Consider the following 24500-nt stretch of genomic DNA (forward strand, 5'->3'; position numbering starts at 1 on the left):
GTGTGCTAAAATTTCTTCATTTTCCTTGTTAAGAATCAGAGGTGCTAGTTTCAAATCCTTTTTAGTCTGAAATCTGTATGCTAGATATTGAATAAGGTGGTTTTATTGTTTTTTGTCACTTTGAATAATATTTCTGTTCATGTTAAAAACAAAATCAACTCTCTGTATAAATATATCAGGTGACCGTTAAGGCCCATGGGCCTCTTGTTTTATTTTTCAAGATTTTCAGAACATGTACATTACACAGAACATCACATCAACACACATTCACACATATCAACTATTGAAATTATCATCATCCTCGTCCTTATCATCACATAACCATTGCAATTTTGTATTTTTTGTTACCCTGAAAGGAATAGTATACATTTTCCCCCAAGTTTCCTGATTATAGTCCCCCATTTTGTTGCATTATTTCTGATAAGTATATTATAGAAGTCTTGAGAACCCTTTTTCTTCTTTAAAATTATTACAAGATGTAACGGTATAATTGGGTATATCACTGGTCATAAATCAGGACTAACAGTGTTTTAATTCTAAAGAAGAAACCATGTGTGTTTTAAAAGATTTGTCCCCTGTGATCTTGAATATAGTTCAGCTAAAAATACCACGACTCAAGAACCCTTGAATTCTAATCAAAGTAATTTTAACAATTGTTGTACTCAGTCAACAAGTTGTGGGTTGTACGTCATCACAACTTTAGGCGTCTTGGTTATCCAGAAGGATCCATTTGTTTAACACGAGTACAAGGCAGAGCAATGTTTGTCCATCCCATGCCAAACTTTAAATCCTTCCGATGTACATTGTTTGAAAATATAAGGAACTACATTTGTACTGTATTGATAATTAAAGTTGAGAACTGTTCCTGTGATGTAGTGAATGGAGAAAACATACTGTACTTGACTAGCTTAAGACGAGGGAATGCATATCATATAAAGGGCCATAACTCAATAAATTATGATTGGAAAATAGTGTTATCAAATTTGTCCCCGCTTTAATGGTAATCCTATGAACTTGGAGGCTACAGAGTGGACTGTTTCTGATAAGGGGCCACAACTCCATAAATTACAGATTGATAATGGTTGGTATCAAACTTTGTCCAAGCTTTCATAGTTATATGGTTATCAAGCTTTTGTTTGAAGTTTATCTGTTGAATATTACTCAAGATATCAAGCATACACTGTTTCGGCAATTGAATAATGTGTCATAACTCTTTCAGTTAGGGTTGACTATTGTTGAGTATCAAGCTATCGTGGTAATTGACCTTCCCATGACATTTGAAGTTAATTTGTTGAAATTTATTCTAGATATCAAGTGGACACCATAACTCTCAATTGTTAAGATAATGGTGGGTATTCAACTTGACTCAGCTTTCATGGTAACAACCTTCCTTGGAAGTTTGAGGCCAATCAGTTGATAATTACTCTAAATATAGAGCAGACAATATTTTGGCAATAAAATAAAGGGCCATAGCTCCTTAATGGTGGTTATCATACTTGTCCAAGCTTTCATGGTGATTGGCATTTCTTTGAGGTTTGAAGTAAATTCATTAAAAATTACTCCAGATATCTAGCGTATATTTTTGGTAATTGAATAAAAGGCCATAACTCCATAAATTATGATTGGATAACTGTGGTTATTGAACTTGTCTTTATCATGCAAACATATTATTTGTTGTCAAGTCTCCAAATTCTAGATCAAGAAAAAAAAGAACAAACAAGAAGTTGTGGTTTTAAGCGCACTGTAATTAACAAAAATGATACTTTTACATTGATATCCAACTCAGATGTATGTGTACCCTTTCTCAATGATACAGGTACTTGCACTCTAGCCCGACAACATACACCTTACTTGTGGACTGATTCAATAGTAGTAAAGAATTTAATTAAAAAACTGGCAACTACAACCAAAAAATAAACAAGAAAAAAAATATCACAGATGAGAAATTAAATCTAAAGAAACATTTATGCAGTACCCAATCCAGCGAGTGAAACCAAACCTGTGGATAAACATACTAATGAGACAGCCTCATGTGACACCCGTCGGTCTGACATGTCACTAGTGGGTAAAAACAGTCTCGTAACGAGTAAATAAACCTACAAGTCTGGCTCAACACCAGAGTTGGTCTGCCTCAAAACCTAATGAGTCGGTATACCCACAAGTCTGGCTCAACACCAGAGTTGGTCTGCCTCAAAACCTAACGAGTCAATAAATGCAGAATTGGTCTGACTCAACACCTAGAGAAGACATTCGTATTGAAGCCAATCTAAATAGTGCTTAGTTTTTGCATTTCCTTGAATTATAAATCTGTTAAAACTTTTCCTCTGTAACCATGATGGCAGTTCCCAGTATTTAGATTCTATTTCTCTAGACTGTATTCTCCATCTATCCAACACTGACATTTTGATTTGTTTTCCAAAAAAAAGATTCTATGGGGATTGGTATATTCATAAATATTAGTGATTTATCTTTAGAATTAATTGAAGTCAATCTGGTTGAAAGTGGAGCAGTAATATATATCTATGACCATATATTTTTAAACTAAACAAGTTAAGCAAAACTTGATCCGAGTGACATTATGACCTTTGACTTAAGTAATCTTTGCGTTTTGGTTACACCCTCAGCTACTTAGGTATATCCTTATCGTGTCTGTATAAACACTTAAAAAAAAAATCATTCATTAGAAAGGGGGTGAACAGAAAAATAATGTACTACGTACAAGTAAATCTTCATATTTTTTCTGTGCTTTTCTTAAAATGTATTTGTTTGCATCTGTTCAATTTATTGCCATGCAGCTTTTCACATTCCTGTGTTCAGAACACTCACAAGGAGGCAGCTTAAATCTTGTGCCTCAGGAATACTTGTCACCCAATCAGTTCTACATTTTAAATTCAGATTTAAGCAAAATGCAAATAGAGCAAACACAGAAAGACCTGTGGAGTATAAGCATTTTAGATTAAACAGATTCATTCATCATGACGGAGGAGACACCAAACATTGATCAATCAAATACAATATTAATGAAATTTCACAATAGCAAACTTGCATTCTTATTCAGAAACTTGCATTAAATTCTCTGTTTTAGCTTATTGACATTTGTTATTACACTTGATACCTATAAATACAGATACAAAAATAAAGTTTGTTATCCAGATAAAAATGTGTGAACCGATGATAACACCCACGTATGATGACCGGATGAACCACTGTATGATGAATATGGAGATATAAATAAATTACCTTGATTTTCGTCACAGGGCCCTCACACACGGATGATAGAATATTGTTCCACTATTGATACAATTTTTCAGGACCCTGAGACTGCTGTAAATCATTTGCATTTCCTCTATATTTATTTTCATATAAATTTACAAAAGGTGTCGGGTCACACATTCAAATATCTTGATAATATTAATTCACACACAATCAACCATGGAACTTATCAGTAGTTGTTCCTTTTAGATAATCAAATCCTTGCAAATATGTCAGTGGATGAATAACTAAGAAAATAAGTATGGCGAAAGTGTAATTGATTTACAAAAGTATGATGGAATGGTGGTTTTGTGATCTACTGGCACTATTATTGATACAAAATTGTAAATATAAAATTTACAATGTTAGAAAATTGATGTTAATAAAGTCCTAAAGTGATAGTGAATTACTGATGGTTGTTTTTTAATTGAATTTATTAGTGAAAAATATTACAAAAATATCTAAACAATAATTATGGTAGAAAATCTGACTGATAACGAATGTTGTATCCAGCCACTGATCAAAGAAAATATAAGGCCATTGCTTTATCCGATATCTCAAAAATTTGAACCAGAAATGACATTGCAATATTTATCATTCCATCCCAGGAAAATTGGATTATAAAACCAGCTACACACATCACAAATAAAATCCAACAATAGCAAAAAAGAGGATATAATTCCTACATTATCCATTGCCGTGACAATAGCATATCAACATGCTATGTCCAAATATGGTATTGTCTGTCTAGTACGAAACACAATATAACAGTTCCAACCAACTAGTGTCCCATTTGTAATCTACACATATTCAATTTCTACAGGATAAATATTTTTCTACAAATTCAGACAAATTTTGGACTTCTCATTTCTACAAGACTTTACATCCGACTTTCAGATTCTTCATTTATCGCTTCATACATAAAAAAACACCACTTGTATTATACAATATGTACACAGAAAGAAGACCAGATATCAAAACATCTCAAAAAGACAAAATTGTTGAAAAGTGTTAGTCAACTGTTCATTTAAATTTGTATTTAGAGAAAATAAATTCAACTGAAACAAAATAATTTAAAATCTTAAAAACAGCTAAAGAAGTTAACATAATGTATTATGATTACAAGTGTTTTCGTACACACCTTCACAAATAACAGCATACAAAAACAATTAACTTCATGCAGTGTGTCGAACAAGTCATCTTTTGACAGTTCAATCAATCTAAAAACCAACCAACAGATTCTCAGAGGTCTCATCAAATGAACAAACTCCCACAGAGACATGCAATAATGTGACAATAGCATCAGGTATACTATCTCTGCTGGCCACCCTGCTCCTTTTATCATTCTGGCAAAGTCAATGTTTCATGAACGTCAATTTTGTGGCTAGATCTTTTGCTTTGGGAGTAGAGTATGTTAAATACTCCAATCTCTATTATTTCAATATTAAAAGTGTGTTGAATTTAAGTCTGCAGTTCTCACCACAAGAATGCTGGGTTTCACAGTTTTGACAATGTCAGATTGAGTGCTTAGTGACCAACAAGGGAAACCTAAAACATACAAATAACACTCTCCTCACATCATTTAATCTGTATATAATATATATCTATCTAAATATCAAACGACGAGATCATAAAAACTTTACAAGACAGTATTAATCAATGTTGGTTTTAACTTAATGCTTATGTACACAGGCTAATGACAACAGAAGAAAACAGATAAATAACTATATGAAATAACTGTGCACCATAACATAATCACTTGATCAAGATTTATGAATGCCAACATGCACTATACATACCTACACAGTATTCACATCGTTCAATAAACAACACTGTCGCATACAGTGGCACAACAGTTCTCTCCCTTTGCTGGCCAAGCATTTTCTCAGCTTCACATCGACTCACAGGGACCAGAAACATGGATATAGATAGAATAGTTATGTTCTGTCTTATTCCTATAACCATGAATTTTACTGCCACCTGTATGTGGACCACCAGTTATCTCACTTCACCCGTCTTACATCCTTCAGTTGTAATTCTAATTTATCTCACTTAACCCGTCTCACATCCTTCAGTTGTTACCTGTATGTGGACCACCAGTTATCTCACTTCACCCGTCTCACATCCTTCAGTTGTAATTCTAATTTCATTAAATATCAATTTTGACATTAACTGTTGGATCCTTTTTAAGACAAGCATCTCCCTATCCATCCCATCAAAGAGATAGCCAAGTTAACCCTTTCACCACTGTAGACCATAATGGCCTAATCCCAATAAATGCATGGTAGAGTCCACTAAAGTTACTTAGGGGTGAGAGGGTTAAATAGATATTCAGAGGGAACTCGGCACTAATTATATAGCAAGAAATTTTATCTGCCCCAGAACAAACATCCAATACATGATGAAAATCCTGCTAATGTTACACATACCCTCTTATAATTCAACATCAAGTTATTTTAAAATCATAATACATTGTACCCATACCAGTAAAAAGCCAACACCCTGGACAACCCACCGTTCATTTTTGATACTTTCACTGTAGTATTCTGTTGTGATATAGACATTTTGATTAAAAAATGTTGTGCAAATAGTACAAAGTTGATTCAAAACAGAAATGAATAGGACTGTATGAAGAGCAAATTTTATTCAATACAGAAATTAATTAATAGGACTGTACTGCTTTCTTCGTATACAATTTGTGTGAAAATATCAGTTGAATATGAAATTCTTAACCAATGACATTACAAGTGACAACAGTGTTAATGAAGAGGCATGACTTGGGTCTGATCCTCCAAAACATATCATAACAAATTCTACAGGCCAGTTCATTTACTGTGGTTAGATATGTTTGTTTGAGAAACAGCATTACACTTCAAAAGCTGACAAAATGCAGAAGTCTCATATTTCCAAAACCTGACCAGCATAAACAATTTTCTGCATGATAAAGTACGATTTGGAATAATACAGTGTAACCTGCCAACATCACAGGGGTCTTGGATCATTTGATTGGATATGACAGTTTGTCAGCGATAAAAGACTGAGAAATCAATCTTTGGGACCATAAAATCATGTTGGAAAATCAGAGACCATATCCTGTAAGTCAAGTGCTGGTATTAACCAAGTTTACTTGTACAGCGTTGTTTGTGCAGTAGTCAGCTAGTGGAATCTAATACCTGTTCATCAAAATTACAAAATGTCATTCACACATGATGTACAGTAATAAATAAAACATTTACTCTAACTTTCATAATTATTAAAACAATGTTACATAAATATATAAAAGAGGGGAAAAGGTGAATAAATCCAGTATAAATGTTAAGAAAAATCATCAAAATACAAAACAAAAAATCAGTGAGGTTAGTTTCATCCATGTAAATGGGAAATAGTATCTCAAAATACATATATGCATCATTTTAAGCTCAAAACTTGGTATTGCATGGGTGCTGCTATAAATTAATTGTATGGCAGAATAGTTGTCAGATTTGGCACCCAACAAAAGGACGAGAAACCCATGTCATTCCTTAGGATTTCAATTAATGCTTAATAATCAGTACAAAACTCTAAAATCCTGGGCTTGGCTATATGTAGTCTTGTTTGCTGAACTTTACAAACTGTTCATCAAGAAACTTTTCCAATCAAAATTCCAACTTTCCTTATCAAACAAGAGTATCGATATGCGATGTGTCTGATAAAGACGGTTCTTAAATCCCACAGACATATATCATATACCTTATAACGTTTATGTAAAATCTTCAACAAGAATTTCAGCTTTGTGAGCTGTAAAACTGACTGCACTGTGACAGTTTTGAATCTTGTATGTATGTACATTGTACTACACTTTCAACTTCCAGTAGGCTAGGGCTTATTATCAAGGATTAACTTTTACAGGATAACTTTCTACTAATAATAACATGCATACTTCAGACATTTATCTGTTTCACTGTTAAATGTTCAATTATTCAGCTTTGCTGATACTGGCCTAACTTTGAGCAATCTATATTTTGTTCCTTGGATACTAGCACTAACACAATTCAGTCGCTGAAACCTTTCATCTGTTCTACTTTGCTGACACTAGTTTTGAGCAATCCTTTGGATATTAACATGAACATAATTCTGACATTGAATTGTTCCATTAATTTTTTTAACTCATTCACCTCTGAAGACACATTTGAACTCTTCCAGTTTAAAGGTTGAAATAGTGCATGATGAAATTTCAGGGGTGAATGAGTTAAAATACTCAATTTTGCAGCTTCAACTGTACTATCTCATTTTCAGCCATCTATGAGCTATACGCATGTTATTCCCTTGGATACTAGCACTAATTCAGACATTCATCTGCTTAACTGGATACTTCCTAATTCTCAGCCACCGATACATTGTTCTCCCTAAATACTGGCACCGAGGTAATTCAGACATGCATTTTGTTTCACCGATTTATGGTGTTTCAACGATTTATGGTCAACTTTGCAATTATACAGCAAAGCACTATACATATATGATATGACATTTTATAAGACTGTTTTACCCTTGTACAGCAGTGATGGTAACATCTATATCACTGGTCTGTTATATTAGTAGCACACAGAGTATGTTAACCCTTGGTGAAATACATGCTTTTCAACAATATTGAACTATGCTGGGTTAAAAAAAAATCTCTAATTTCGAATGGAAATGAATTACCAGGTAAACATTCCTCCTGAAAATCGGTTCTAATACCAGCATAGTCAAGTTTTACATATTTACAATATATGGGTATACATTTCATATAAAATCATATTTTGTAACTGCATTGAACTATTAAATGACATTCAAATTCTGGTTCACGATGCTGGGGAGCAGATCAGTAAAATGAGCTACATAGCTTTGATGACATTTATTATAACTCTAATCAGCTGTTGTAAAAATGACTACTCTGGCCGTGTGAAAATAATGAATTCTCCTTACATACACCTCGACATCATACCACCGGTCAAATTATCCCCTTTTACAACAGCGTTTTACTGTGCTATATGACCAATGTCCATCAAAACCAAAATGTTACAGATGTTAAAATATATACATTTCATAACATTCAAATTAATGCAAACAAGAGAAAAATGAATATGTTTGAGTACCAGTGTGTTTCGACTTAATTTCCAAAACAAAATGACCTCATTTTGTATTTTAGTTACCAAGCATTTCATCTTTCTAATACTCATACAAATTTGAAGGTACACCTAAATTCATTTCATATGTCCTAGAAATCAGTAAATAAATTCTAAGTAGGTGTAAAAAGTTGTGCGTATTATCTCCCTTAAAGTTTGCCATATCCGCTACACTGATGTTTACTTATTGCCTAGTGAAGTCATTACAAACAGGGTCAAGGCCACGTGTAGTCCATTTCTGTCATCACATTTGCCAATCTGAAAAAAGACAGGTGAAATATTATATAGCAACTCTTATACCAGCTGTTCTTTTTTTCTACACACGCAAATATTCCTAATGAATCACATTGTCATTTTCACAATATATCGTAGCAAATTACAAGCTACTTTTGAAAGAAGACACCTATCATTTCATTGTAGTGAAACATGCTGATGTTTCCAATATGTCTGAAATAATATGTCCTTTACATCAATATCAACAGTTGTGCAGCATACTGCTCTGAACAACTGGTCAAATGAGGATCCAAGGCCAATCAACAATACAATATGCAATCACTTGATGTACAGACAAATGCACTTCAGAAAGGACAATATGCCCAAACTTTGAACAACTTGATAATGGATGCAGCAGGCCTGATCTGATCATTTTCCTAATGCAAATTTCATTAATTGTATTGAGCTTTAAATTTTATGTTGATGTTTTACTATTAGATATATAAAATTGTGCTCAGGATAAATTGCAGTCTATAGTATTTGTTATTATCAGCAAATCTAAAACACAAAGATGAGTTCTTTCCCAAGTGGTGAAAAAAGATTAATAGCTCGTCGATGTTCCCGAAGCCATTTCCCTCTACACAAAGTACATACTACATTAACTCACTTTGTTGTCCTGGTCCATTGAACTGCTGTCTGGGTCCACTCTGGTTAGCAAACATTCCCAGTCTGATGTTGCTGGTTTGCTGGGTAGGCTGTAGTGTAGCATAGCCCTGGAACCTTGTAGCAGAGGCATCTAGCCTAGGACCTGCTGGGTTGGATATGGCTGGACGGATTTGTATGGGCCCACGGAAATTAGCAGGTTGGTTCTGTTGTGGCCTGGGTCCCTGCTGTTGATGTTGGCCTTTAGCAGGCGAGGGCAATCTTGGCTGTAAGTTAACTGGAGGCCGAGTAAAATCAGGTATATTGCCTACATTGCCTGGTGTGAAAGGCCGTTCATTGAATGTGGTCATTGGCCTTGGAGGTAGATCAGATCGTGGCCTGATTGGGGTGGGGGTGATGGAAGGGGGCCGGTGGTTGATGGTGAATACAGGCGTGGCAGGCTGCCCTGCCCCGCCCGCACACATCTGTAGCTGGCCTGTTGGAGTAGCCACGACAGTCCCTCCCCCGCTACCTGGAAGACTTGAGTTCGGTGGCTTCAGGGCCATGTTGGGTGGTGGTCTGCTTAGATCAGGCAGACTGAAGTTTGGAGCTGTGGAAACGAACACTGGCCCAGGGTTTGTGTAGTGAATATTTTGTGCTGTCGGCTGTAGGGTTAATCCTTTCTGAACATTGTCATTGTTTGGTGGGGGTGGTGGGGGCTGTTTTGCACATTGTTTTAACTGTTCCGAGAGATTTGGGACCTGGGGAGCAGGCTGCTGGGTTATGGTACTGGTCTGTAGGGCGGCTGTAGGACCCCCTAGGATCTGATTGTTCATACTGTTGTTTTGCGGAGTAAAAGACAACACAACCAAATTACTGGGTATGGATGAAGGAATAATTGGCATCTGATTGGTCATGGGTCGCTGTGAAATACCAGTGGTGGTGGTGCCAGTGTGAAGCTGGTTGTTTGTCATCAACATCATACCTCCCCCAAAGGAGGTCCCATTATTTAAAACACAATAATTAGTATTGTTCATCACTGTACCTGTCACAGCGTTGCTAACCAGGGGCGCCGGCTGTTTTGGCACGCTAGTACTATTGTTTCCTGAGTATTGCTGGGACACTGGTTTTATGTTGGAATTGATCACAGGGTGAGTCACCACAGGTTTGTTAACTGTTTCACTAGCCTTCTTCAAACTAATTTTAGTGTTCCTGTGGCGCCCACTCCCAGAACTCCGACTGGATGACGAGCTCCGAGATCGACTTCTGCTCCTACTGCTGGAGTAACAACTACTGCGGGAGCTACTCCTGCTGCTCTGCGTGTGACTAGAGGTTCTGGAAAGACTACAACTTCGGCTACGACTTGAACTGTAACTATTATTTCTCCGACCCTTGACCCCTTTTTTCTGTGAATGTGGAGATCCTGGGGGTGTTCTTGGGCCCCGTTTACTTCTAGGAGGAGAACCAGGCGGAGTTTTAGGACCCCGTCTTTTATCATTGTCCCTTCCACGCAATGAGTCCCTTAGAGAGACATGTTGCTTTGTTGGTATCACTTGTGATTTGCGTGGACTAGGACTTTGTCCTTCTAAACTTTTCCTACGAATTTCACGATTTTTATCCAATTCTGATGAAGCTAGAGCAACCAGGGCGTCAAAACCACTGCTGATCTGAGCTTGCCAGTTCTTGCTTGGTGAATCTTTGGCACTGCTGTTTTGAAGATTATAGTGACCTAGAAAAAAAACACAAACCAATCAACTGTTAAGTTTATATCTGAAGAATTACTCTGCACCATACAATTATTTTTTTTCACGCTGTATCTGTCTAAATCTACTAGGTACAGCTAATCAACTCAATGTAAGATATATTTGCGCGATTACCGTTATTTATTGAGAAATATATACTTGATGTGCTTATAATTCTTTGTTCTACAATAATCTTCTGAGAAAATCAATCCAAAGTTTATAAGTGTTAGTGTTCATTAGGACATCAGCAGGCGTACCAAAAAACCACATTTTTGTCTCAATCAGAAAATATTGCCGCAGTTGTGTTATCATCAGATTCAAACGGTAATTCCAAGTTTTCATCATATGGAGACAAATTCTACATAAAATTTTCAAATCCTTTCTGTTTGTTATAAAAGGATAATGTCTATGAATATTTCAATGGTACATCTGTACGAGTGAACCCGACTTAAAATCATACCAAACTTCCACCCTATTAGAACCCAAGGACACACAGCATATTGGGATACTTACTTTTGAGTTTTGGTCGGGCCGTCGGGAACAATGGACTCTGTACATGTGGTGTGGACATTCCTGAATCAGGAGACGAGAATGAACTGATCCCAGAGGTGTGACCTAGCATGCTGTCCAACACCCCATGACTCGGGGTATAGCTCACAGCATTAGAGGACAAGGCCATTTTTTTATTATCATTTTCAAGAATTTCTGTTTTCTTCCTTTTCAGTCGTTTTCTGTCTGCAGCTTGGTAGCTCTCTAGAGTGTACCGCATTTTGGGTGATTTGGAGCTGTCCCCACACTTCGTTGGTACACTGGGTAATGCCTGCCGTGGAGACACTGGTTTGTTACTCCTAACCTCCGACATTTGAAGTAAAGCCTCTGCTAAGTTAAACTTCTGTTGATCAGTATGCACCCTTTGACCTCTACCATGCAGCAAATTGTTTGACTTGGTCTGAGTCGACATATTCTCCACAAAGTGATTATTTACTGGCACACGAGCAGGTGTCTTTGCTTTAGAGTCCGTTCTGTGTCTAGATGAGCTGTACCCAGGCCCACGGGGACTGTTGGACGCTGTAGCAGGACTGTACGAGTGTGATGCAGTGACATCACATCCAGGCTCGTCGGCTGACTCTGTGGTGCTGCCACGACTACTGGGCCGACTGATAGGGGAGTAAAACCCAGCATCATGATCAGACTTACTTGACTGCTTTGACACCTGACTTGTGACATCACCCGCCTCATGCTTGCTTGGTCCTGTCCGATTGAGAATTTTCTGTCGTAACTGCTCCTTCTGAAGCTGGTCCAGTGGTATACTGACTGGGAGGGTGGGTCGGTTCGACTCCAGAGCTACACCTTTAGCAGAGGACTTGACCCCATTTGACAGTTTGACCTTCTTGTTGTGTGTCACTAACACATTACCCTGGTTACTGTCTGTTGGTTGCGATGACAGGGCCATGTGAACTACCTGGTCGATCAAATGAGCAGGCTTTGCCTCCTTTTTGATTCGTTCATACTCTAACTTCCCAGTTGAGTCCTGATGCAGGTCTTTGACCACACCTGACTTGTAACCAGCCAGTCTGGAAGCTATCTCGCCCCTATTCCGCTGACGCACCTGCTCCCCACTAGCCTCTAGAAGGATTCGTATAGATAGAGCTCCAGGAGTATATCCGTCACCGGGTTTACGTGGTGGTGGTGGGGATGAAGATGATGACAATGATGAAGACATATATGGTGATGATTTTATACTGGAATGGTTTTCATGAGAACTAGCACTAACTCCTAGTGTACCTGAGTCTTTAGCTGAAGGTTTGTGATCGAGCAAGTTGTTACATGGCGACGTCTGTCTGAAGCCGCTAATAGCACCAGTAACAATCTTTATTTGCTTAGTGTCGGCTGAAACGTTGGTTTGGTCCTGAGATTTGTCAGTTGTTGATTGAAAATATAACCCTAAAGGTTTCCCTGACATGTCGGTTGTAGCTGCCTCATCGGGTGACTGTGGAGGTGGAACGGTTGGTGTTAGGCTGATGCCCGAATCCTGAGATGGGCTGTCATCCCCTTTAATATCATCGTCCAGCCTGGCCAATTTATGCTGTTGTAAGTCGTTTAAATTTACCTCCAGCTCCTGTACTTTGGTAATCAGGTTCTTCTTTTGGGAATAGGAATTATTAATCTCTTTTAAAACATTCTCTTGGACTGTAGGTTTGTGGAATCCATTCTACAACAGATAAATACAACATCCATTAATATCTTGCCTCTTCCACATGAAATTATATACTAGCTATGAAATTCTTACAGATTATTTCTTAATCGTATCATTTTTCAAAATATGATCTTTCGAAATAATTTCCAAATTTTAATATATATTTCACAAGGAAAACTTCAATATCTTACCCTTTTGCCGTTTATTCCACCAGTCTTCTCAAGCAGGACTTGTTGCTGAACTTCCACCTGTAAAAAGAATCCCACCATGATTGAAAACCATAATATCTCATCATTTCCACATTGTCGGTTTTTCTATAATTGATTTGTATTTTATTTATAGTAAAAACGATATTTCACAAAATGAATCAGACACAAGATTTCTGAACAGGTCTGACCATAAATAAACGTTACATAATGAAGCAAGAAATTTCTATTTTCTAATGCTTTAATGTTACAACAACAAAATATAATACTATTGATCAATTCTATTTTGTACAGTTGTAATAGCTTTGGTCATTTCAGGACATGCCAGGTTTTGGCACAATCTACTGGGCAAATGATGAATCTGAAGGAGAATAGCTACAATATATACACTATGGAAGGACCAATCCTTGTATTGCTTTGGAAAAGAAGCTCACTTGCAAGAATCTCCCACTAGATGGAACTAGCTTACGTACCAGTTTGCGCCGATCTGCCTCCAGAGAAGCCACCTGGCCTTTTAAAGTCCCCATCTGACCCTCCAATTCCTTGTGTTCCTGCACTATTGACTTGGCCTTGGTGAGGAAGTCTGCGGGACAATCGGTATCTATACCAAGCTGGGAAACAAAGTTTATCTATTAGTCGAGTCAAACATGCCAAATACATTTGGAATGCAAGGAAAGCCGAGAAGTCTGACAGCTTTTATTTTTTTAATAAATCTGTGAGACAGAGGCCGTGGGGCTTAGCTCTGCTGTTTTTATATATATATATATCTATATATTAAGGATTTCTAGGAAGTAAAATCAATTAAAGGCTCTTTTTGTGACCTGTACCTAACATTTTTCATTATTTAAATTCATTTCAAAACCAAATAACCTTGTTTTAAACCCAAATACATCCAAGAAAACAGTAAATCTTGAAGTCAAAAAAGCTATTCTTTTATTTAATAGGCAGATATAGAGGTAAAGAATCTAGCAAGAAACTTGCACAGGATACAGGGTATTATGAGTTTGATTGTGTGCGATACAAAGTAAAGTATGACCATTTCCAGGTTTAGAAACATACTTCACTCATCCTTGCCTTCAGCTGTCCAACACTATCCTTCTGTAGGCCATAAATCTGCTTTTCAAGGTATGCCACTCTCGATTTTAAACAGGACTGCTTTTCCTGTACATTAACAAAATCTTGTGGTAATCATACTTAACTTTATCAAAAACATATTGAACATACAATTTAAAAGAAGTTTTATCATGTCACAGCTTGACAAAGGGACCAGTCAATCTTGAAACATTGCGACACATTTAATACGTACATTGTTTGCATAGAAAGTAAAACTTTGATAGCATATCATACATTTCCTATTAAAAATATATATTAATGCACCCTTTAAGAAAAAAGGTTAACTTACATTGTGGAGTTTATAAAATCTTTCTCAATTAAATTAAAATTTAATATTACAATGTATTTAATCCTTCAGAATAGACCTATGTCAAGTTTTGTTTTCAAAATGTATATTCTCAATAAAATTAACTTCTGCAAATTTCTCAAAAATATCCCTGACAAGGACTTATACCAATATTTCACTCGGATAAGTAATATCTATATATTACATTGATTTTCTGACCCAATACCATTTATGTCCAAGCTGGGGTCAGACATTTACACAATATATCGCCCCATGGAAGGGGAAAGTGTGGCTGTATGGGCCCCTTAAACTTAGGTATGCTAATGTCACACGCCAATGACTTACTCACCCTCGACATACAACCAACAAACTTGTTGGACAACACAATATCAAGCCCACACTGTGGTGCTGCCATGTAGGCCTGATCTGTGAGGGTCCCAAGGGTGGATCTAAGGAGCGTGTTATCACTATAGATTTACCGAGGGTATAAGTATAAGTATGGCTGTTTCATTGTGCAGAGGAATCTTGTTATCATGGACACCCAAGGAAAAGATGGATAGTATTAATACTTAAAGGTGCACAATTGTCTCAGAATCCCAGAACCATAATGCCAAGTTCATAGTTTAGTTTACGAAAGTTTCTGTAATTCACATTTAAGTGCTATCATTGACCTTACCCTTTCCTGATCTATCTGGAGTAACAGATTGGACTTGTAGTCTGGTGTCTGCATGTAGGCCAGGAACTTGTTGTACTGGTGTCTGAACAGATCTGTCAACAATACAAAACAACATCACATTTACCTGCAGATAAAATCATCAGAACACACATCTTATTTTTTATAAATTCAATATTTCATAGAAAAAAAATAAAGTGAGCCGAGATTCACCAAGAGATCCCCCCCCCCTAATCCATCCTGCTATACACATGGCCTTTGACCTTTTAACCTTGACTGATGACAGCAAAATCTAACCAGGTGTAGAACTCTATCTAACCATACTATGGTGTTATTATATATATATAAATATAAATTAAATTTGTTGAGGAATTTGTGAGATATCGTATTTACTTCAAAAATTGCAAAGTGTGATCTTTGACCATGACCTTTAACCTTTGACCACCAAATCTAATCAACTATGGACAGTCCAAGGCACACAAGCATCTGTGCAAGCATACATAGATACACTGATGAAGTGGTTACTTATATACCCCAATTCACTAAATATGAGGTATAATTATGAAAACATTTACTTAACCCCTGGCATTCCTATGTTATTGGTATGGGTGTAGACTTCAGGCCTTACTTACCAAGCAGACGTTGGAGTGCTGGTTCTGTCTCCAGTGAGGACACAGTCTGGGCCTGAGTACTCGGCTTGAAGAATGCGTTCGTCATGGAGACCATGCTTCGATCATTCCACTTATCATTGCTCTCAGGTGATGCAGCTGTGGGGAAAAGGTTTATCAATTAACCTTAAAGTAGCATTATAATGTATATTTAACAAGATAAACACATAAGTTAGGATGTAAGCAAGCCTAGCAAAACTTTCAATGTGGATGCCATCTTGAAAAAAAAAGTAAGGAGATGAAGTATTGTTTTTATTTTCATGCCAATGGTCTTTGCAGCATATTAGCATGTTCAAGAGTCAGCAGTATCTACGTAATATGTGAGTTTTATTTGCACACCCATGAAGTGGTAAATAATAATACACAAGAAGACAGTGGCCAATCCAGTATTTCTGGACCTCTCTTTTTGCTATTTTTTAAGATTAGATTCCATGTGTCCCATTAGATTATCCTTTCCTATATCAATACAGATCATGGACCCGGTCAATACTAACCTGTGGACATTAGTGTGTGCGTGTGCAGCAGATTGAGACTGTCCAGCCCCAGAACTTTCTCCTTTTCCTTGTTTTTGTTGGCTCTTGCACGGCTTCCCAGATTGGATTTCTTTCTCCCTGAGGAAGACAAACAATATTCTAATCAATAACAACATAGACTGCGATCTTTCTAAGACGGTCAGCCATTGCCAGAAGAACCAGTCTGCTAGACAGACCCTTGCTTCCCTCTAGGCATCACTTGATTTCGCTTGGCTCAGTTGTTTGCAGGATGTCTATGGAGTTCTACCAGTAATTTACTTGATATTTTAGGTTTCAAACTGATACTTATCAGACCAACACCATGTAAACGTTTATCAATTAAGAAAAAGCATCAAAATTGAGGAAATGAGTAAACTACAGTATTGAGACATGGGAGACAACTGTTCCCATGTATCAAAAAACAGGAAATAAAACAAGAGCACTTCCAGCAGAGGATAAGTGTAGGAGTCCAATTAGCACTATCAAACTATACATGTACCTGTTTTCTGAACTTGATCAATTGTCTGTATCACTTTAACAGGATATTTTTCCACATTATCTACAAGACTTTTTACAGAATTTCCTTTTTTAAAAATTCACTTTAAACCATAATAACATTTCTTTTTTATTCCAATTAATGCTTGCCATAGCTTTCACATGAGATTTTCACTTTTAATTTAAATTAATGGGATGTACTAAATTCCTCTGTACAGTGCCCCCATAGTTACCTGTCACTGGAGGGGTACTGCTCACTTCACCAACTGGAATGGTTGGAAATAATGTTTTTGTTTTATGATTTATAATGAATGCCCTGTATAATTGTTATTCTTTAATTCAGTATGAGATCAATTTAAACAATAAATTGATTCAATGGTAATATTATCCATTTATTATAACTTTCTTTTACTATATATTTTTTTTATCATATTTCTTTTTATTATTAAGTAAGTATCAGAAACATATTTTGAATATTTCTTCAGGTTGGAAAATAAATTTTGATATTAGCAATATGATGATGCTTCATGATAATTGTAAAAAATTTCGAGGTAGAATATTCTGTCCCCTTGAAAATTTCAGACTGTGTTTATCTATATGATTTGTGGCAATTCTATAAATATAAATGCAGTGATGTAATGAAAGTGCTCTGTGGAAAACATTCCCATTAGGAAGTGTAATATTTTTGTTCTTGTATAAAAGTAATTTAATAAATAACATAAATGATCACCCTTTCTAGCCTCATTGATCAATTTCAGGTAAAATGATTATCAACAATAATACCAAGAAAGTTCCAATAAGAAATTTTCAGTTTGCCTTTCTAAGAATGCAGAAAAGTCCATTCAAGGATATTTATTGCAGATTCTTGAAGCCATTTATTGACAGGGAAAATAGAAACAAACTACAAAGCAGTTAATTCTAAGAAACACAGTCAAAGAGCAACAAAGGTCACATGGGTTTTTAGTTAATACTGAGAATGTAAATATATGTAATACCAGCGGTGTGTGGTTCTTTCCTTAACTGTCCGTTCCTGAGTCGCTTTGACGCCGTCTTTGCTGCTCGGGTCCTGGTCATCTTCTTAGGGATATCAACTACTACAGCCTGTTTGTAAAATACAGGTACAATTTCATTGAAATCTTGGTTTCATAAGAAATTTCTTATTCCATATTTCTAAATTCAACATTATTTTTCATGTGAAATTAGTTTCAGTGTTCTATAAAAAGTTACAACCACTTTGATCTTGATACCCTGAAACATGCACACACACACACACACACACACACACACACACACACACACACACACACACACAAGGTTCTACATTTAAAGTTGATTTTAATATTCATGGTTTTTTTCTGTATGTTATTACCATCTCCATAACATACTGAATGAAGTTACTAAGTGTTTAAATTGAATCAGTTGATGATTTTCTATATATAGCAACAGTGACCTTAGCCTTGACCTTGGAACCCTGAAACACAACAATGTCCTTAGTATACTCATACTCAACCTTTGCATAAAGTTTGACCAAAATCCATAAAAGAATTAAGTTGCTAAGTGTTTAAATTGCATCAGTTGATGATTTTCTATATATAGCAAGTGTAACCTTGGCCTTGACCTTGGATCCCTGAATCAAAACGATGTTCGAAGTATACTCATTCTTGACCTTTGTATAAAGTTTGACCAAAATCTGTCAAAGAATGAAGTTGCTAAGTGTTTACATTGAATCGGGACAGGACGGGACGGGAGGTGATAGGACGAGACGGACATGGGTAACACTATATGCCCCCCCCCCATTTTATGGAGGGTTGTACCTTTGTATAAAGCTTGAACAAAATCTGTCAAAGAATGAAGTTGCTAAGTGTTTACATTGAAGCGGGACGGGATGGGACGGTTGTTTACATTGAATCGGGACGGGACGGACATGGGTAACAATATATGCCCCCCCATTTTCTGGAGGGTTGTACCTTTGTATAAAGCTTGAACGAAATCTGTCAAAGAATGAAGTTGCTAAGTGTTTACATTGAATCGGGACAGGACGGACATGGGTAACAATATATGCCCCCCCATTTTATGGAGGGTTGTACCTTTGTATAAAGCTTGAACAAAATCTGTCAAAGAATGAAGTTGCTAAGTGTTTACATTGAATCGGGACGGGACGGACATGGGCAACACTATAATACCCCCATTTTATGGCGGGGGCATGCGCATAATAAATATCAACATAGTTTAAATATACATACATTCTCGTCACTCTCCTCCCTGAAGGTAGGAGGATGTTCAGGGGAGGCCACTTCTGGTGCTGGTTTACTGAGGCACTCGGACCACTGTCGCCGCGTTGTGGGGCCACCCATTACTTGAGCTATTTCCTCGGCTGTGCCACTCATACTTGTCGCAGTGCTGGCGTTACTGGCACTGTCAAAGTCTAGGTTGCGTGCGGCCTGGTAGGAGTGGTCCTTGATAACATTGAGAGCTGGCATTTCATTCTTGTTAACCTCTAGGGCTCGAATTTTCTTCTTCAAAGCACCATTCTTCAGCTCTTCATGAGGCTACAGGAAAAAGCAAGCCTCGTTATTTCTTGAAAGGTGGATAACAGATATGACAGCTGAATTATATTTCTTTCACGTCACTTTACTTCAATTTTCTTATACAGCATATCCACATAATATCGTGTATATATGGTCTATATAACTATATTTTAAGAAAATTCCACATACAATTTAACAGTGTTAACACATTATAGTTAATAATAATTCCAGGTTCTTATACCGCTTTATCACAACCGAGTTCCTAGGCCATCTCAAAGCGGTTCACAAATTATTATGCATGGTTATAGGGCCTTTGCAACCAGCCAATATCTTTCTCAACTCCCTGGGAAGCATACAGCCGGTGCTGCTATTTTGGTGCTTATTAGCATTCAACAACTCCAGCATTGCCCAACCACGTGCTCATTTACAGCTGAGTAGACTTGAACAAGTGGAGTCAAGTATCTTGTTCAAAGAGACAACACAATGCTGTGACCCGACTTGAACCTGCAACCCTTCAGTCACGAGCCCGACTTCCACTAGACTTCCATGCCTCCAATACATATATATATTCCATATTTATTTTACTATTTCGCAGATTTAATTGAAATTATGCAGATCTATTTTCTAGACTTTTGACAAGTAAGAGAAATAGCTTCTGTACACTAAAATCTGTGGTACAAATCCCACTGTGTGTGATAAAAATCTGTGGTACAAATCCCACTGTGTGTGATAAAAATCTGTGGTACAAATCCCACTGTGTGTGATAAAAATCTCACTGAGGCAGTAAGATGGTGGCCTTACCTTGGAATCACCATGACCAGAACAACATGTATGTTTCTCTCGTAGATGGATTGGTCTCCCTCGACGATCTCTACGCACATCTTCATCATCCTGGCAACAAAACAACCAATGAAATAACACATGTTCATTATGCTGTTTAGATACATTGAAAAAATCCGCAGCAAATGACCATGCTCTAGGCGAGCTTAAAATGCTTTCATGGTTTCCTTTTACATTTTTGTAGTTTCCAGTGAACTGACATTATCACTACATTTTAAACCCCATGATAATTCCAGAATCCTGCCCAAATACACCACATTTTATGAGTGCTCGGCCAACCTACCCTTACTCAATCTGTTCTACAGAGGGGTTATATTCCAGTAATTACCTTGGTCAGTACTCAAGTATATTTCCTTTCTAAGAGCTCAACCTCTTGGCTTGTTACAAGAAAACTTTGATACATATCAACAACTTGAAATGTATGGTGAATTCTGCTGATGTCTGAATGATCACAGCAATATTTTTTTAAGAAGCGGTTAACTTTTTGTAACATGACATCCACACAGAAAAATAGCCGCTGTTTTTGTTTTTGTATCATTAACATCAAACGGTATTTCCAAGTTTTCATCATTTAGGTAGATCTGAATTGCTGAATTCTATCGACTACTGTTACTGGTTTCACTGCTCATTTGTGGAAAATCAAAGTTTAACCTGTAATTTAAACTACCGGTATATCCCTGAATAACTTACTTTCAATTTCGGATTTTTCATTCGTAGGAAGTATTTCTCCAACTGGAAATAAACAAGACACAAAATATAATAACATAATCCGGTCAGATCACCACCACTTAGTACTGTATCATGACTCTTATGCAGTAGTTTTTTTTTAATTCTCAACATTGCAACTCAAGGAGCACAAAAGAAGAAATTGTGTATTATTGGTTTTCTTAATATGTATATTGAGCAAAAACTCTTATTACATACAAGATATCACTGTAGATATTAAACTTAAATTTTCTGTTATGAATTCAATTCTGTTTTCTGTCTGCAAAGGACCCTATTCATGCATGCACTTATTTTTTAGTATTAAAACAAATTTAAAACAAAAATATTTCAGCAAATAATGACAAAACCATATAAAACTAGAATTTTGTTTTTGTGAACAAAAACATGTCTCTCCTTATTAGCCAATAGACAAACTTCGGTACAAAAACTTAACAAAGGGCCATATCTCTTTATACCAGACCCGAATTCAGAATGCAACACTCCTACTTCCAAAGATACATTAAACTATAGCAATTTTGGTCAACAAAGGAGAAATAACATGGAAGTTATGTTCCGGACAAACTTTGGTATTGAAATTAAACAAAGGGCCATAACACTGTATAAAGTGAAGCATGAGACCTTATTCCAGTGCACTGTACACTTTCTGTGGGTATTGCAGGTATATTTCAAGTTTGATCAAGATATCTTTAATGGTTTAGAAGTAATGCCGCGGACAAACTTCGGTATTAAAAATAATCAAGGGGCCATATCTCTGTATAAAGTGAAGCACACCTTCTGTGGGGGATGCAGGTATCCTTCAAGTTTAAATAAGATATCTTTAATGGTTAAGAACTTAAGCCGTGGACAAACTTCGGTATCAAAAATAAACAAAGGGCCATAACTCTTTATATAGTGGGGCATTAAACCCGATTTTAGTGCAAGAAATTCCGCCTTCCCAAGATACATAATTATGGTAAGTTTGGTCAACGTAGATGAAATACCATGGAACTTATGCTCCGGACAAACTTCGGTATTAAGATTAACAAAGGGCCATAACTCTGTATATAGTGAAGCACCAGACCTAATTCCAGTGCACTGCACACTTTCTGTGGGTGATGCAGGTATACTTCAAGTTTGATCAAGATACATTTAACGGTTAAAATGTATAGGCAGGACAAGAATTTACTGAAAATGTTGCACTTATTTTACCTTTGACCTTGAGGTGAAGGTCACAGTGACTTAATTCGAGTGCACTGCACACCTTCTGTGGGTGATGCATGCATACGGTATACCTTAGGTTTCATCAAGATATCATTAAGGGTTTAAAAGTTATGTATAAGCCCAGACAAGTTGCGATTAGAAGAAGAAGAAGAACCAGTACTAATACAATATGTCTCCCTTCATTCGAAGGGGAGACATAAAAAGTGTGATGCTATGCATTACTGAGTTGCTTTAGAACAAGACATTGAGTTTTGTTATACATAAGAAACAGTATGGGAGATAAGCCAAGGACAATCTGTTTTATTGATTGGGGTCACAGGTCAAAATATAGGTCACAGTGACCTACCTGACCTAGTTTTTATACATCCCTACATATAAGTATCTGTATACTCAATCAGGTAATTGCTTGTGAAATAGTACAAGAGATATACACAGACAAATTATTTCATTGGCTTGAGTAAAAGAAGTCAAAATATAGGTCAAGCTGCCATCCTAAGATGTACATACATACCAAATTTGATAACACTTAATGACATAAGAGATGTCTCGGACATACTTTTATGACCAACATAATCTGGCAGGCAGTACAAACTTCCTTCAAGTAGTACTGGTGGGGGACAAAGCCAGCCAGTCAATATTAATATATAAACATATGAAACAATCACATTTATGAAATATTGTGATATAAAATAAACATCAAGGTAATATCATGCACGTCTTTGAATTCTGACCTAATTATTACTACTACACTCTAATAAAGACTTCCTGGGAACCATCAGCTAATTACAGAAGAGCTAAGTGAGGTGTTTATTACATGTATCACAGTTCAATGACAGCCTAAGAACCTTGAACACTATAATATAGCACTATATCTGGTGTTACCTGAACTTCCTAGCATCTCAACTTCAGCATCTCATAATTTGACTTTAAGATAGAATTTTGAAATGTATTATACATTATCTGATTTCACAGGCATTTTCTCCGTGACACACACATATGTACATTTCCTTTATAAAGGTGTGGGACTGCACCAAACAAACACATGTTTAATAGGAATTAACACAATAAGCTCAGACAAAATTTGAAAACAATGGGAAAAAATACTTTGGTAAACTTTGATGAACAAGATACCCATGGGCCTCAATGGTCACCGGAGTTCTGATATATTTATACAGAGAGTTGATTTTTGTTTTTAAAACATGAACAGAAATATTATTCAAAGTGACAATAACAATAAAACCACCATATTCAATATCTAGCATACAGATTAAGACTGAAAAGTATTTGAAATTAGCACCTCTGATTCTAAACAAGGAAAATGAAGAAATTTGAGCATACTGACTCCTTTGGGCCCCGCCCTACAGCCCTTGGCTCAAAATTTTCAAGGTATCACACTGTCAACTCAGTTTTATAATTCCAATCAACTTATCAACATGTAATATCCAAAGTATCATTTGCCAATATAAACTATCATAAATTTTGCCAGGGGGAAACGTGAGACCCCAGGGTCATGAAATTCACAATTTTGGTAAAGCACTTTAAAAACCTTCTATCTATGAAGAGTATTTGATTTTCTACCATATCTCGATCTTAAGAAAAAGATTTTTGAAATTTTAGTCGATTTGACCCTGCCCCTCAGGCCCCTGGGGGCTGGGGACCATATAATTCTCAATTTTGGTTGACCTTTGGCCACGAAAGGTTCCTGCAAAATTTCATTACAATTGGTTCCGTAGTTTTTGAGAAGAAGTCAAAAATGTAAATTGTTTACGGACGGACAACAGGCAATTGCAATAGGTCACTTGAGACTTTGTCTCAGGTGAGTTGGTGACCTAATACAATAACTTGGAAGGTGTTGATGAATTGGTGGTGAACTCAACAATGAGCATTACACTTCAAAATCAATAAAATAGTGACTTTACCAAAGACGTAAGCCGACGTTGAAAAATTTCTACCCACAAAAGTTAGTTTGTCAAAACAAAGGCAAATCCACACTCAAATATATTCGTTTATATGAATTTAATAATTCCTCATTTATCAGAAATGTAAATGCTACTATAATAATT

The 24500-nt window shown here is 36.5% G+C and overlaps 1 protein-coding gene across 6 annotated transcripts in view; it reads right to left on the minus strand.

The window, feature by feature from the left end:
• Positions 1-598: 598 nt before the first annotated feature.
• Positions 599-24500, minus strand: part of LOC110440609 (histone-lysine N-methyltransferase, H3 lysine-79 specific-like) — a 46485-nt gene continuing 22583 nt past the window's right edge. For 3 of the 6 annotated variants that reach the window (XM_021483765.1, XM_021483774.1, XM_021483803.1), the window contains 14 exons: positions 21202-21243; positions 20473-20562; positions 19387-19692; positions 18139-18244; positions 17377-17409; positions 16631-16747; positions 16101-16235; positions 15472-15563; positions 14456-14557; positions 13870-14025; positions 13382-13438; positions 11507-13205; positions 9277-10980; positions 599-8654 (listed from right to left, as the gene is read on the minus strand). In XM_021483765.1, coding sequence (XP_021339440.1) covers positions 8641-8654; positions 9277-10980; positions 11507-13205; positions 13382-13438; positions 13870-14025; positions 14456-14557; positions 15472-15563; positions 16101-16235; positions 16631-16747; positions 17377-17409; positions 18139-18244; positions 19387-19692; positions 20473-20562; positions 21202-21243 — 4653 coding nt within the window. In that variant the 3' untranslated portion in view covers positions 599-8640. The remainder of the gene's footprint in view (positions 8655-9276; positions 10981-11506; positions 13206-13381; positions 13439-13869; positions 14026-14455; positions 14558-15471; positions 15564-16100; positions 16236-16630; positions 16748-17376; positions 17410-18138; positions 18245-19386; positions 19693-20472; positions 20563-21201; positions 21244-24500) is intronic. The other 3 variants (XR_002461756.1, XM_021483786.1, XM_021483796.1) reach the window with 3 other exon arrangements.

This window comes from Mizuhopecten yessoensis, unplaced genomic scaffold (assembly GCF_002113885.1).
Source record: "Mizuhopecten yessoensis strain PY_sf001 unplaced genomic scaffold, ASM211388v2 scaffold1775, whole genome shotgun sequence".
In the NCBI taxonomy this organism is placed as follows: domain Eukaryota; kingdom Metazoa; phylum Mollusca; class Bivalvia; order Pectinida; family Pectinidae; genus Mizuhopecten; species Mizuhopecten yessoensis.